Source organism: Nansenia antarctica (genome assembly GCF_963989245.1).
Source record: "Nansenia antarctica genome assembly, chromosome: 11".
Classification (NCBI taxonomy): domain Eukaryota; kingdom Metazoa; phylum Chordata; class Actinopteri; order Argentiniformes; family Microstomatidae; genus Nansenia; species Nansenia antarctica.
Window position 1 is genome coordinate 26,338,402 of NC_137681.1, and position 15,873 is coordinate 26,354,274.

Genomic DNA, 15,873 nt, shown 5'->3' on the forward strand with positions numbered 1-15,873 from the left:
CCTTCCAACTTTTTTCTTTTAGACCTATTCTCTCACCAACACTTACTAGAGAGGTGTTCTGACGTTTTTGTGGCCCTATCAGATTGACGGGCGACTGAAGCATTTGTCATGTAAATGCCAGAGGTTTGACGGACGAGCGCACTGACTTGACAAACTGCTCCAGGTCCCTCGCCATTGGCGTACAGCGAGTCACGTGGTGTGTCACTGAGACGATATGAGCGTGGACGGCACTTTTACAGCTTTGACGGACTACCTAGAGGTTGTAGGCCAGAGAGAATAGCAATCAACGTGGTCTGGCCCGTCTTCATCCATTTTGCCATAACAATACAGGATGAACTCTTACTTGGATTATCCAATTTGTAACCGGGGGGCGAACATATTCACTGCCAAGGCCGGATACCACCACAATTTAAACCATGGATACATCTCGTCTTTATCTTCCAACTCGTGCGCAACAAGTGATGGTTATGGGTCGGATGGACGCCTGGCAGTGGGCGGTTCTGCGGGACCACATCTTCAGACCTCAAGCCAGCACCGTCTCCACCAGACCCACTTACATCATCAACTCAATTTAGATCTACAGTTTTCTTCAACAACAGGAAACTCCATGTTTGGCGCACATCACGCAGGGCCAACCCTGGACTACGGACACCACCAGTATGCTCTCAGCCACGAGCAGGAGCGAGGTTTCATTCAGACGCCTCCTGCTTCAGCCACTGGGACGTCCGACATACCTCCTCTGGCCGAGGCCGGCCTGGGGCCTGCAGCCGGGACGGGTCCGAGTAGCCACTATCAGCATTTTAGCAGTGGTGGGACACAGGGGCAGCAGGACTATTTGGAGAATGTTTACTCGAGGTTGCCCCCCTCTTCTTCTCAAGGCAGTTATAAGGACATGGATCCTTGTCATGCAGAGCAAAGTTCAAAAACGTTCGACTGGATGAAAGTGAAGAGGAATCCTCCTAAAACAGGTTTGTTCACCACGGAGACGAGGTCCGAGATCATATCCAACAGTGACGTGTCAGAGCGTGATTCACAGACTGTCTAAACTCTAAATGCTCTAATTGTGTTCTTAGTAACTGAGAAACTGTATGTCCGAATGTGCTACCCATGGTGCGTAAACGTGTGCCATGGTGCGTCAAATTAACTAATACATCAATCCTGCAGCTTTTTCAAATGCAGATAATTGAAAATGATCTAATTAATATAATATATTACGCCCTTGTATACTGTGACCCTTTATATGTTATAGGCTGATACACGTGTAAGTTTTCTTTCATTTTTGTCCCAATCATGCACAATCCCATTTATTCCATCAGTTTCTCATCCACCCATTACTTCATTTTACAGCCAAGGTGTCTGAGTATGGAGTCCCCGGTCAACAGAATGTAATCCGGACCAACTTCTCTACTAAACAGCTGACCGAGCTGGAGAAGGAGTTCCACTTCAACAAGTACCTCTGCAGGCCCCGCAGGGTCGAGGTCGCTGCTTCTCTGGAGCTCAACGAGACGCAGGTGAAAATCTGGTTTCAGAACCGGAGGATGAAGCAGAAAAAGCGTGAGAAAGCGGGTGCAGTATTGATACATATGCCCACCCCGACGAAGGATGCAGTCGAGAACATTGCCCTGAAATCTTCCTCTCCTGACGCGTCTCCAGACTCGAAGACAAACGTTGTGAATTTGTGATGAATATTCAATTAGTATAGCCTTTTATTAGTTTAAATGTCTTTTTCCTTTTTTTGTACATATGTAAATATGTTGTTGCAGTTGAAAAGTGGGTTTTGTGTGATGTAATTGTTTGCACTATTTATGTACGGGATATTAGGTTATATACTGACAACTTTGTTAGATTCAATTCAATTATTAGAGAAGAATTACAAAAAGTATTATTATTTGTTTTAACATGTGTGTAGGCCTATATGTTTGCACATAATTACTTACCTGCAAGTGATTATTATCTTATCTATTTAATGTTACAACAGGGAATTTACTGTGTGCAAAAAGTAATTTTTCATGCAAATTGGGGTTTTGTTAAAACGTCTATATTCCTATGGTCTTATGTAATATAGACATTTAATTTGAAATAATGTTTAGAATACCCCAGGGGTAAGGGAACTGTTAAAGGGTCAGGGTAAAGATATTGGTTAACTGCTCATTCTTGGAATTAAGAATTAATTAATTAAGAATTAAGAAATGAAAAACTGTACATGCCTAATAGTATAATAGTTTGGAATTAAACTATAACTCATATAAAAGTATGCTTTGTCTATCTTTGCCTCTCAGTGTTGCCAGTCCATTTTCTATGGAGCCAGTCTATTGTACCTTTGCATAATGAGACACAGAGAATCTTTCACCACACACGGGGTGGTTCCAGGTGACCCCTTGACCCCAGAATACCTCCAGGGGTTCTAAACACGACAACAAACTCCAGGGCGGCTGCTTTCACACCAGATTTGTTACACAAATTCAATTTGACTCTGGAACAAATTCCTTACGCTAAACTCTGAGATCCACAATCAGTTGGCAGAAGCACAGGTTCTCACTCACCACACTATTTTCTGTTTTTGCTATTTTCAAAGCGTAAATTTTTTCTGAAAACTGTGTTAATTTACGGTTAGTCCCATCTAAACCTGTGTAGTAACTCTGTAATCAACTTTTTTTTAGCACAAGTACTGCAATAACTCAAGTCCATATACCATGCATATACCTTCACATTACTATAATAAGTTAGTGGTAATTAAAGCGTTAAAATAAAAGGTATGGGGACAACTTTAGTGTTACCAAGCTAACTTATTCATTCAATCAGTCTAATGCTTTTTGTTGTGTCCTCACTCTTCCTTCCTCACAGTTTGCGGGAGGACTTGCCAACCCTGTTTCAAGAGCTGAGGCCACAGGACAGTCTCAATATTTGCCCTGGGTGTTAGGTTGGGTTGTTAGGTTTACACAGTTCCTGCCCCGACTGAACTGGCCCGTCAGTGCCCTCTCTCTCCCCCAAAGCTGAGGTTCACCCAGAGTTCAGCCACAAATGGATTCACAAAGTCAATCTGTCAAGACATCAGAATGGCTCCTATTGGAGTCAACCGCAGGTCTCTCGGTCGGTCTCTCTCTCTCTCTCAAAAAAAATAAATTGGAGGGGGAATAAGTGGGGAATAATAATCTTCATAAACAATATTGTACACAATAGTAAGTAAAAACACTTCTTTGACGATGAAATGTTAAGCGTAACGAAAGAGGGAAAGGGTTAATAAAGTTAATTAGAATTCCCTCAAATGGTCTCTTCCTCACGTCCTCCTTCTTCTATGACCCTTCCTCTCCCCTGTGCCCTCCCTCCTGCTTTCTCTCTTCCATTCTTCTACACCTCCTTCCCTCCCTCCATTTCTACCTTCAGCGTTCGACCATGTGAAACAGCTGATCAGTTATTCATGATAAGTCGAAATACATTTGCGTGAGTTAGCAGTTCTTTCTCATAGCTCTTTGCATCAATAATTGATATGTTTCCACCCAGTTAGGGTTATAAGCTGAAACTGTAGACAGTCCATTACTGTAAATTAGAAAGGGGTAATATACTGTATAGGGTTTGTTCTAATGTCTCCTCTTTCTCCTTAAAGACATCGACACAGCTTTGTACTGCCGAGGGAGAGTCAGAAAGGGGCCATGGGAGGGGAGGGGAGGGGAGGGGAGGGGAGGTAAAAACTGAATTCCAAATCGCCCCCTTCGACCCTATCCACTCCTGAGTGAATGAGAATTCGAGAATTCCATCAACTGAATTTTCCAATCGGTGGAATAATTCCAATATGGTGGCGCAATTACCATACTGCATATACAGTACGGGTGGATGGGGGGGGGGGGGGGGTAGATACAGATAGAGACTAGGGGCTGGTATGGAACTCAGCAATATAGTGAAGGAGGGGAAGGGGATTTAACAGAAAAAAGAGGGGGGAGGAGGGGGGAGGAGTGGGGGAGTGGGGGGACGGACTCCAGAGGTGTGACGCCTGTCATGTGTGGACGGCCATCGCTCAGAGCTCAGAGCTCCCACAGGGCTCCATCTGGAGGCGTCAGACCCCGCGACAGAGTCAGCACCGCCGAGACAGATGTTCTGACTGCGGGGAGGTGGTGGGTGTGTTTCTCACCGCCGCTGTGGCACGACCGCACAGCACACACACCTCTCTCTCTCTCTCTCTCTCTCTCTCTGGAGAATGTAGGGCAAACAGAGGAGAGGGGGGAGGGAGGGGAGGAGGGAGAGAGGGAGGAGGAGGAGGAGGGGGGAAAAGGGGGTGCGAACGGGGATGTACTCGGGGGAAACAGGCAAGGTGAAATACAGACCGAGCCTGTTCCTATTCTTATCTATTCTATAGAAGAAGAAGAAGAAGAAGAAGAAGGAAACAAAGGCATAATATGAATATCAGCGGGCAACACAAACATCAATAACAGACAATGAAAAAAGCCTATCTCGTTTAAGCATACCCGTATATGTTGACACATCTCCAGGAGAGATACAGCAGGCAGAGCCTGTTCTATTCCACCCTCCCTGTATACGCTTAAGTACAGTACGACACAAAAATCAATAACAGACAAAAGAAAAAGCATCTCTCATTGACACGGTTATATCTCCCACACGGTCCGTCTGTAACCTCTCGTCAAAGGAACCCAAGCCGAAGAAATTTCGACTCTCTTCTACTTTATACTAGAATGGAACTTCTTGTAGAACAATAAACTAGATTCTGACTGATTCTGACCCTCACCCTGACCCTAAACCCTTAACATTCTCCCCGAGGTCAAGCAGATGCATGGTGGGTACTGCCCCCCCCCCCCCCCCCCCCCATGCTGGCTGCAGTTGTTCCAGGGGTCCTTTACAAGTCTAAAGTCAGACTCACTTCCTCCTCGGCCTTCTTAACCAACCAGCTCCTCTGGCCTCTCGTCCCTCCGCAAGGGACAGCAGGCTTCAAAGGGAACAAAGGACCACTGTGTGTGTGTGTGAGTGTGTGTGTGTGTACTACTGTATTCATGGGATAGATAGGGGGGGGCGGGGGGGGGGGGGTTGATGAGGGTTGATGAGGATCTCAGGGACAGGAGAGTTTCATCTTGAGGGGTTCACGTTGCGAGAGATGGTTTCTTTACACACACACTCACACGCGCATGCACACACGCGATGGGGTAGCACCGCACGCACATGCACACACACGCACACACGCACGCACACACACACACACACAAACACAAACACACTCACACACACACACAGCTGGGCTCTCCCTTCTTCTGTATACTTCCTGGTGGTGGTCCAGCTCTTAGGCCCAGGCGGTGAGTGTCTTGACAGCCTCGACACCAACCACCCCCAACCGCTCCCCCCCCCGTCGCCAACCGCTCCCCCCCCCCTCTCCAACCCCCCCCCCCTCCTCCCCTCCTCCCCTCCTCCTAGTGAGGCTCCACTCCATTCCATCTAACAGCCACAGAGACACAAACCCTGAGAGCCCAACTCTCCTGAGTCTCCCCCCCCCCCCCCCCCTAATCCCCCCCTACTACCCCATCGGCATGGTAACCAGGAGGGACAAGCTAACCGGGTGCCCCGGGTTAACGTCTTAATACTCTCTGGGATTGCCTCCTGGAAAAAACAAAATGGAGTCTTAATAGTTTTTCCCGCTGTGTCGTCGTGGGGGTCTGTCAGGAACGTGGCGGCGGCGGCTAGCTGTGTGGCATAGAAGAAAAACCGGAAACTGTGGAAAACACAGAAGTAACGAAGCGGTGGAAGGGAATAACGAGGGGTGGTGTGAGGGGAGAGTAAACGATGGCGTTGACAGGTTAGGAATACAATATGGGCCGATACTGGGGGGCCAGCAAACGCTGTCGTAGGAAAAAGCCAGGAAACCTCCCCCCTCCTCTATTTGTCCTGCCTATTTACATGAGCTGTAACACTCTTTCGAAATTAACTAGCTTTTCTCGGAGAGAGGAGAGCTGAGCTCAATCAGTGTCATGTCACATGGTTGAAAGCGGCCAATTCGATTGGGAAGCCAGGGGGGGGAAGGTGAGAAATGCGAGGTGACAGTTCATTTTACCAGTGACAGTGTGTCGGTCTCGCTTGCTGGTTCTCTAGTCAATTTCCTCCCAGCAGTGAAGGTTGAGCGTCGGCTGAGACAGACAGCGACCCCCCCCCCCCCCCTCCTCCCTTTCTCTCCTCCACTCCCCCCCCCCCTCCACCCTCCCCCACACAGCCGCTCTCTCATCGACCTTACTGTGCTTTGTATTCCAATTAACTGGCCCAGGGAACGACAGGGGAGAGAGAGAGAGACAGAGAGAGAGAGAGAGGGAGAGAGAGAGACAGAGAGAGAGACAGAGAGAGAGAGAGACAGAGAGAGGGAGAGAGAGAGAGACAGAGAGAGACAGAGAGAGAGAGAGACACACAGAGAGCGAGAGAGACAGAGAGAGGGAGGGACAGAGAGAGAGAGACACAGAGAGAGAGAGAGAGAGACAGAGAGAGTCCATCCCTCTATACTATCAATGTCTCCATCCCTCTATACTATCAATGTCTCCAGCCCTCTATACTATCAATGTCTCCATCCCTCTATACTCTCAATGTCTCCAGCCCTCTATACTATCAATGTCTCCATCCCTCTATACTCTCAATGTCTCCAGCCCTCTATACTCTCAATGTCTCCATCCCTCTATACTCTCAATGTCTCCATCCCTCTATACTATCAATGTCTCCAGCCCTCTATACTATCAATGTCTCCATCCCTCTATACTATCAATGTCTCCAGCCCTCTATACTATCAAAGCGCATTGATGTGCTGCCGTTTCCCTTCTCTATAGCCAGCTGTTCTAGTGCCATGCATCACATGTTTGTCTATTAAACAACGCCTCAGGGGACAACGTCTGAATGGTGAAAAATCGTCAGTTAAGAGACGCGGGGAATGGTTCAGTGAAAGACAGCTTTCAAGACGGCACACGCTGAGGTAAATAAAGTATATTGAAGGAAAATAAATCAAAAATTTTTATTTGAAAGGGTGTATGTGTACAGTTTGACACTAAATACATCTTCTGAATCTTGAAATAATTGGTTTTAATGAGTCTCACTCACTCTGAAGACCGCCTGACCTGACTTCAGCCAATGGCTGACTGACAAAGCGCATTGGCCATTGCTCGAGGTGAGACACCTGCTCTTCTGTCAGTTGGTTGTCCTCAGTCTATCGTCACTTTTTATCTTCAATGATCACTCTCTCCACCTCCTCCTCCTCCTCCTCCTCCCCTCTCTCTCTCTCCCTCTCTGGGGGGTAGAAGGAAACACAATGATTTCCTGGGAAATCCCTAAAGCAAACACCCTCTTTTATCCCCCTTGAACAACTCAAACATTTACCTCAGACTCTCTAAGTATCAACCCAAACGTCTTGTCAGTCCTGCTTCTTAGATAGGAAGTGAAGTGTTTACGCGGGGGCGGACATTTTAAAGCTAAACTGCCAGGTGAATGATCCTACCGCCCTTGTCTCTGGGTGATAAGAGCGTGCCGTTGTGAAGATGCTGAGAGTCAGCCACAGACCTATCAATGCTCCCCTGCTTAGCTCTTTGCACTGGTGCCTTGCCTTGCCTGCCTATCTTGAGAATGTAATGAAGTGTGTGTGTGTGTGTGTGTGTGTGTGGTTGTGTGTATCTGTGTGTGTGTGTGTGTGGTTGTGTGTATCTGTGTGTGTGTGTGTGTGTGGTTGTGTGTATCTGTGTGTGTGTGTGTGTGTGTGGTTGTGTGTATCTGTGTGTGTGTGTGTGTGTGTGGTTGTGTGTATCTGTGTGTGTGTGTGTGTGGTTGTGTGTATCTGTGTGTGTGTGTGTGTGTGCGTGTGTGTGTATCTGTGTGTGTGTGTGTGTGTGCGTGTGTGTGGTTGTGTGTATCTGTGTGTGTGTGTGTGTGTGTGTGTGGTTGTGTGTATCTGTGTGTGTGTGTGTGTGTGTGTGCGTGTATGTGGTTGTGTGTATCTGTGTGTGTGTGATGTGTGTGTGTGGTTGTGTGTATCTGTGTGTATGTGTGTGTCTGTGTGTAAAGAGGGCGGCGGGGTATACACAGACACACACTCCAGATGCCCTCGGGCCCCCCCCTGACTCTATCAGATCAGAGAGACCCACTTCCCCCCCCACCGCCCCCCCTGCCCTCCCCCTATCCCCCGCCCCCCAGCCCTTCACTGCAATGCAAATGAAAAGGAATTCACACACAGAGATAAACCCCCCTTAGATGATAGAGATGAGAGGAGAGAAGACAGAGGGACTGCAGGCTAAAGGGTCTCTCTCGGGGAGATGAGAGGGAGGCGGCTGTGGCTTGTGGCAGTGTGGCTAGCAGGGGATCATAGCAGGTCGCCCCTGCAGCCAGCAGCCCCATGCAGGGCGGTGTTTGATACTGGGCTTTTGTCGCTCTTTCAGTTGCATTGTTGGGTGGTGTAATCTCTACTGGATTACAAAGGACCTGGCCTTTCATATTATGTGTGGGCTGGGCTTCGCTCTCTCTCTCTCTCTCTCTCTCTCTCTCTCTGTGTGTGTGTGTGTGTGTGTGTGTGTGTGTGTGTGTGTATGACAGTAAAACACAGGTCAAAGGGACAATTACATCACTGAGATTCTGCTCCCCCCCCCCTGACCTCATGACTTCCTGTATAAAGGTTGACTGGGGTATAACCCTCCTCAAACACCAGGATGAAGGTGTGTTGTACAAGATATTAGAGAGGGTCATCTCAGGGTGAGAAAAAAAAAGAAGCCAATGTTTAGTATGCTGTTACTGTTTTGACATTTGATTTAGCAAGTTATGAAAAGTAGTAACCCCCAGCGTGTTGGCCAGAGTATTTTGGCGGCTCTAAACCATTTCCTGTTGTCCCCTGACAGCCCACAGCAGCAGACCCCAGACATCATAATCTTAATGGGAGGTCACAGGGAGATGAATGAGAAGAGGTCAACAGACACACATGGAACTGTTGCAAGAAACAGTCGTTCATTTTCTCCCAATTTAGATCATAATATATATGTTGTATTTTTTAAAAAAGCTGCTCTTGTCAGCAGAGCCTGAGCAGCCATTGCAGAATTATATTTATACAAGGGGGATGTCGAATGGAAACATTTTATAAAAGGCTAAATCTCTCAATATTCAGGGTAAATCTTTTAAATCAAATAAAGGAATAGACGTATGGACACAATCAAGACCAATATAACACAAGCCTGTACTGACTTGCATTAAACACTTTTTAAAAAACAAGTTTGCTAATTTTAACACTTATTTGGTAAAAAGATGAATATCTGGACAGGCTCTGGATAGTCCACCTGTGTATCTCTCTACTCCAGCATCCTTCACTGTGTGCAGTGCAGTACTGAACGCCCCCTACTGGCCACATGGGATACTGCTGAAGAAAGGGACATGTACCAGGTTTGACGATATCCTCTTATGTCGTTTAGCTGACGCTTTTATCTAAAGCGGTTTATGGTGCAGTGAGTGAATACGTGTTCCAGTAGGCCTGTGGTCCCAGCAGGTATCGAACCCAGGTATGTCAACCTATCTGCTGTCAGGGTCACCTATGCCTCTAAGACAGTTAATAGACACCTCATCAAAAATAACTCAATCTTTAGATTAACATGAAATGTATAACCGTTTTGCTTTTCGTTCATAGTTCACTGGGCTACGATGTTATCTGTCCTTAAAAAAAGTTTTCACAAAGTCCCGCAAGAGAACCTGGACGCTCAGGTGTTCAACTAAAGCCAGTTGACTGTTACTCTTACGTGTTCTTTGCTAGTGTACCTATGTCATTTACTCTCCATAGTGATCATTTGATGTTGGCTCTTTCTGCTTAATGCCATCTTTTTGTCATGTCAAACATCAAATAGAAACTGTGTTTGTATGGGGGGAATTTGATGGGGGTGGGGGGGGGGGGGGGGAAGACTAGACTGGTGTAATATTATGTAACAGCAATAGAGCTGGATTGTCACCTCTGCATATTTGCTCCCCCCCGTTTTTGCAAGTCTGTCTTTGAATTATGAACCATGCAAGGAAGTAGTTTGGGTGACAGTACAATAGGGTGCACCTAATGTCTTTGTGTGTGTGTGTGTGTGTGTGTGTGTGTGTGTGTGTGTGTGTGTTCATTGGTTTCACTCAGTGGGCGGTAACACTGTGGCAGGGGACAGACTCACACAGATAAAGTAACTTTAAGTCACTAAAGCAGTGAAGTTTGTTGGAGTTCTAACATCATTAGTTACCTGGTCAGAAGTCTCACGCTCCCAGAGGAAGGTGACATCAGAGAGAAGGCAGCATGGGCACCGTGTCTGATGACATCCTGACGCTGTTGGAAGGTAACGGTTACTGTGTTTCTATCATGTTGACTAGACTGATTAGCATTAATTGTGCTGTTATATATATACTGGTATGTACTATCAATATTCTGTTAGATAGATAATAGTATATGTTATCACTCATTATGCTGTCATAGATTGCTAGTATACATTATCATATATACTAGTATCATTATGCTGTTATAGATATACTAGTATCATTGTGCTGTTATAGATATACTAGTATGCATTATCATTCTGCTGTTCTAGATATATCATGTTCTAGATCTACTCGTCTGGAGCAGTATGACTAAGGCACTCTGACATTTGCTCTTGTTATCTTCATTCTATGATGAGAATCTTTATTTCCATGATGTAAGTTGTTAGGGTTAACTCTAAGGAGTGGTGTAAGGCGTTAGGGTTAACTCTAAGGAGGGATGTAAGGCGTTAGGGTTAACTCTAAGGAGGGATGTAAGGCGTTAGGGTTAACTCTAAGGAGTGATGTAAGGCGTTAGGATTAACTCTAAGGAGTGGTGTAAGGCGTTAGGGTTAACTCTAAGGAGTGGTGTAAGGCGTTAGGGTTAACTCTAAGGAGTGGTGTAAGGCGTTAGGGTTAACTCTAAGGACTGATGTAAGACGTTAGGATTAACTCTAAGGAGAGATGTAAGGCGTTAGGGTTAACTCTAAGGAGTGGTGTAAGGCGTTAGGGTTAACTCTAAGGAGTGGTGTAAGGCGTTAGGGTTAACTCTAAGGAGGGATGTAAGGCGTTAGGGTTAACTGTAAGGTGTAAGGCGTTAGGGTTAACTCTAAGGAGTGGTGTAAGGCGTTAGGGTTAACTCTAAGGAGTGGTGTAAGGCGTTAGGGTTAACTCTAAGGAGTGGTGTAAGGCGTTAGGGTTAACTCTAAGGAGTGAGGCGTTAGGGTTAACTGTAAGGAGTGAGGCGTTAGGGTTAACTCTAAGGAGTGATGTAATGCGTTAGGGTTAACTCTAAGGAGTGGTGTAAGGCGTTAGGGTTAACTCTAAGGAGTGGTGTAAGGCGTTAGGGTTAACTCTAAGGACTGATGTAAGACGTTAGGATTAACTCTAAGGAGAGATGTAAGGCGTTAGGGTTAACTCTAAGGAGTGGTGTAAGGCGTTAGGGTTAACTCTAAGGAGTGGTGTAAGGCGTTAGGGTTAACTCTAAGGAGTGGTGTAAGGCGTTAGGGTTAACTCTAAGGACTGATGTAAGACGTTAGGATTAACTCTAAGGACTGATGTAAGACGTTAGGATTAACTCTAAGGAGAGATGTAAGGCGTTAGGGTTAACTCTAAGGAGTAGTGTAAGGCGTTAGGGTTAACTCTAAGGAGTGGTGTAAGGCGTTAGGGTTAACTCTAAGGTGTGATGTCAGGTGTTAGGGTTAACTGTAAGTTAGGACTGCCATGATGGAAAGATGCCCAAGCGTATGTAACATCCAGACGTAGACACAGTGTTCAACTCTCTATGAGGGGATGAGACCTCAGACACACAGGCCACACAGCGTGGCGAAGATTGAGAATGAAATGTTTGGACATTTTTGAAAAAAATTCAAATGTGATGTTTATAGTAATGATACATGTCCAAACTCATCACACCATTTTGACTTTTGTATCCCCCCTGTGAATTCATATTCATATTTGTGTTATGCGATTTATTATGTTGGAGACTTTATGACAAGAGAGCATGACAATAAATGATGTTTCACTACGTCTTATCTCTCATAGACTGTCATCTCATTCATCCTGTAGTACCTACCGGTTCCAAAACATGGACCCTGGCAACTGCCATATTTGCATGGGTGGCTAGGCAACCTAACCTGGGCCTCTGACGACCATTTGCATGTGTCACGGCCTCTGTGTAATATTGAAATGAGAAAACGGAGGAATCTAATCAGATAAGCATTGTGGATGAACTTGTTTTTCCTGTGCGGACATAAAGATTAAATTATCTCCGATATTTTTGTGACTTCAAATTAAGGATATGAGTCCATGTCATAGTGGAGGAGGTTGTAACTGAAAAGATAATAGTCTCGTTTGGAAGTACTTAGTGTAGAAAATGTTAGCCTATATCCTGTATTTTCAGAGGAGTCACGGTCTTGATCCACAAGTCTTCTGAATATAATTTAGTAATGAGACTAAAGAATACATCCAAAAGGCCTAATGTATGATGTTTTGATGTTTTTAATCAGGACTGTGATGGACCGTATCCTCTGGTTAAGTGTGTGTTGTCTGCTGTGTGTCCTCAGACTGCGAGCTGTTCGTCTCCGACATCCTGCAGGATGAGAACCTGGGGCCGTACGCCACGGAGACACGGGACATCTTACTGAAGAACTTCCACGTGGTCCATAAGAGGTGAGGGTTCTGGTTCTCAGTCAAAAGTTTGGACACACTCAGTCAAAAGTTTGGACACACTGTGTCCCCCATTCAGTTGAATGGGAAAGAAGTGTGTCCAAACTTTTGACTGGTACTGTAATTTCTTTATGAGTGGGGAAGTCCCACTATATGTGTAATTTTCTTATTGGATAGAGTTAGTGAAGATAGACAGGAAAGAGGAAAAAGTAAGGAGCAGGGCATGGGCCGGATTCAAATCCATGTTGACATGGGCATATGTGTGCACTGTAGACCGCGGACCTGGACCACCCCAGGCCATGGTGCTAGACCACAGGACCACCCCAGGCCATGGTGCTAGACCACTGGACCACCCCAGGCCATGGTGCTAGACCACAGGACCACCCCAGGCCATGGTGCTAGACCACAGGACCACCCCAGGCCATGGTGCTAGACCACAGGACCACCCCAGGCCATGGTGCTAGACCACAGGACCACCCCAGGCCATGGTGCTAGACCACTGGACCACCCCAGGCCATGGTGCTAGACCACAGGACCACCCCAGGCCATGGTGCTAGACCACTGGACCACCCCAGGCCATGGTGCTAGACCACTGGACCACCCCAGGCCATGGTGCTAGACCACTGGACCACCCCAGGCCACATGATTGGGTCACATGATTGAGTTAGTCTGGTACAAGAACAGAATGGATAGTATCGTCCCAAATGTCACTGGAATCCTCATTGTAGTGTCGCTGTGTCTTCCTTGAGACTTCACTTAAGACATTACGAACTCCCAGATCTTGTGGCTCTACGTCTAGGGGGTGTAGGGGGAGCCGTAACATAAAGGTTGTATGTTGCCACTTGTAGTGTGAGGGAAAACTAATAAATGGCATGACACGGTAGTGAGGTACAAAAACACAAGCCATAGGACAACAGGTAGACTATGAGCGGTGTCAACCCAAAGAAACCAAAATGAATAAAGTGTGACCCTACCAGTGTACAATTCTACATAACGACAGCCGCTCCTTTGCCTAATGTATTTAACAGAGATGAGCCTACGTGATGTAACGTATACCCAAGTGTATCTCACCTACCCCTGTTTCCTATGGCTAGTGTGTGACAATACAAAATAGAAAATAGACTGTACTCAATATTAAATCAAGTAAACAAACAACCAAGCTTAATCTTACTCTAAACAAACCACTAAATGGAAAATGGAAAGGTACGTACGAAATAACACAAATCACCTAAAGCTAAGAGTCCACAAACTAACAAACAAAACACAACCAAACAGTCAACTAACAATGGGAGACAAGAAAGAACATTTAAACAGACAGGCAGCCCTCTGATTGGAGGATGGGCAGCCATCTGATTGGACAGGATTGGAATGATGAATGAGGGAATAGATTGACCAATTGACGACACCTGGATGGAGAATGACAGAGGAGAACACAGAAGGGAAGGTAAATGGTAAATGGACTGCACTTATATAGCGCCTTTATCCAAAGCGCTTTACAACGGGCTCTCATTCACCCATTCACACACACACACACACACACACACACACACACACACACACACACACACACACACACACACACACACACACACACACACACACACACACACACACACACATTCACACACCAATGGCGGCAAGCTACCATGCAAGGTGCCGGCCCGCTCACTGGGAGCAATTTCGGGTTCAGTGTCTTGCCCAAGGACACTTCGACATGTGGCCAGCCAGGGCTCGAACCGCCGATCTGCCAACCTTGTGATCGTTAGATAGCGGCTCTACCTCCTGCGCCACAGCCGCCCCTAAAAACACAACAAGGAAACACAACAAGGACACATGTGGACGTAGCAACATTCTAGAAGTTTTACATGGATTTGTTCTTAAAGACTTAAAGAATCTGATTCCCTTTAAGGAACTTATTTACAAGTCTGCTTGTAGCGCTGTCCCTTCTCTTACAGTTTATACTGACACTGCCCCTAATACACATTCATTACATATCCATAGTGTATGAAATAACCACAGCCATTCAAAGCAGATCAAATTCAAATTCACAATGATGATACCAGACAATTTAATTTTAGAAGCTCGCTTTAAATGAATCGAGGTGACATGTCTGCAGAGGAAACAACCATCATTCTCTCTGCACCTATTTCACTTACTTGCAAGATAAGGAATGCACTGCTTCAGATAGGCTGTGGTTTTGTGGGCTGTAAACAGGAAGTCAAAATAGGCTGAACTGAACTGCAAACTGAACTGAACTGAACTGCAAACTGAACTGAACTGAACTGCAGTGACACTTTAAATAAATGTGAAAAAAATACTATTGTGCAATATGACAACCCTAGTCGTCTATATGTACAGTATAGTACAGTGGATAGTGTACATAGCCTTTATTTATGTAAACCAGCTCCTTCCCTTCTTGTGATTTTTTAAAAAGTGTTTTTTTCCCCCCTTTCCTAACACCAGGGGAGCCACCCCTCCTAAATTTCGTTGTTTGGTACCTGTACTGTAGCAATGACAATAAAGTCAATTCAATCATTCATTCAAACTGAACTGAACTGAACTGCAAACTATTTCACCTACACTCAGTACTCAAGTTGTAAAAGATGGTGGATTTTATCACATGGGGACAATTTTAGCATCCCCACAGCGTCAGTGACTTCAGCATCAGTGACTTGGTAAAAATGTCATTGCATGTGTGCGTGCCCCCTCGCCCACAGTATTTTACTCAATATGCGCAAAACTAAATGTTGAAATAGCAGTAATACCATCCCCCCTCATCCCCCCTCAACTTGAGTGCTGCCTACACTGTCCATAACATAGGGAGCAGAGACAATATCTGTTTTTAGATTCGATTCAATTCGATTCTTTATTGATATATAGATTAGAACTCTATTGTCATTGCATAGTGCACTGAGACAAGTACTGAGACAATGAAATGCAGTGTGTAGTGTTCCATCTCAGTTCACTCAATATAACACATGCCTGGTTTATATATATATATATATATATATCACTTTAATAATAACACCTTTGTTTTCCAGAAATCCCCAGGAGTTTCCCTACAGGGGTAAGTGACTGACTTTTATACCATAATAATAATAATAATAATAATAATAATAATAATAATAATAATAATAATAATAATAATAATAATAATAATAATGATTACCTCACTTGAGATTACATGATCTAACCTGCAGAACACAAGTAGTTCTCTAATTTATGGAG

The 15,873-nt window shown here is 45.4% G+C and overlaps 2 protein-coding genes across 2 annotated transcripts in view; both read left to right on the forward strand.

Annotated features, from left to right (window-relative positions):
* Positions 1 to 331: 331 nt before the first annotated feature.
* On the forward strand, positions 332 to 1,682 carry LOC308168054 (homeobox protein Hox-B1b-like; the record flags this gene model as incomplete). Its single annotated transcript, XM_080542530.1, has 2 exons — positions 332 to 968; positions 1,348 to 1,682. 2 exons carry the CDS (start codon positions 332 to 334, stop codon positions 1,680 to 1,682), a joined length of 972 nt encoding a protein of 323 aa, XP_080398656.1.
* An 8,579-nt stretch (positions 1,683 to 10,261) lies between these two features.
* Positions 10,262 to 15,873, forward strand: part of skap1 (src kinase associated phosphoprotein 1) — a gene marked incomplete at both ends in the record, with an annotated part of 43,374 nt that continues 37,762 nt past the window's right edge. Inside the window, 3 exons of the mRNA XM_080542531.1 lie at positions 10,262 to 10,301; positions 12,543 to 12,648; positions 15,687 to 15,712. Coding sequence (XP_080398657.1) covers positions 10,262 to 10,301; positions 12,543 to 12,648; positions 15,687 to 15,712 — 172 coding nt within the window. The remainder of the gene's footprint in view (positions 10,302 to 12,542; positions 12,649 to 15,686; positions 15,713 to 15,873) is intronic.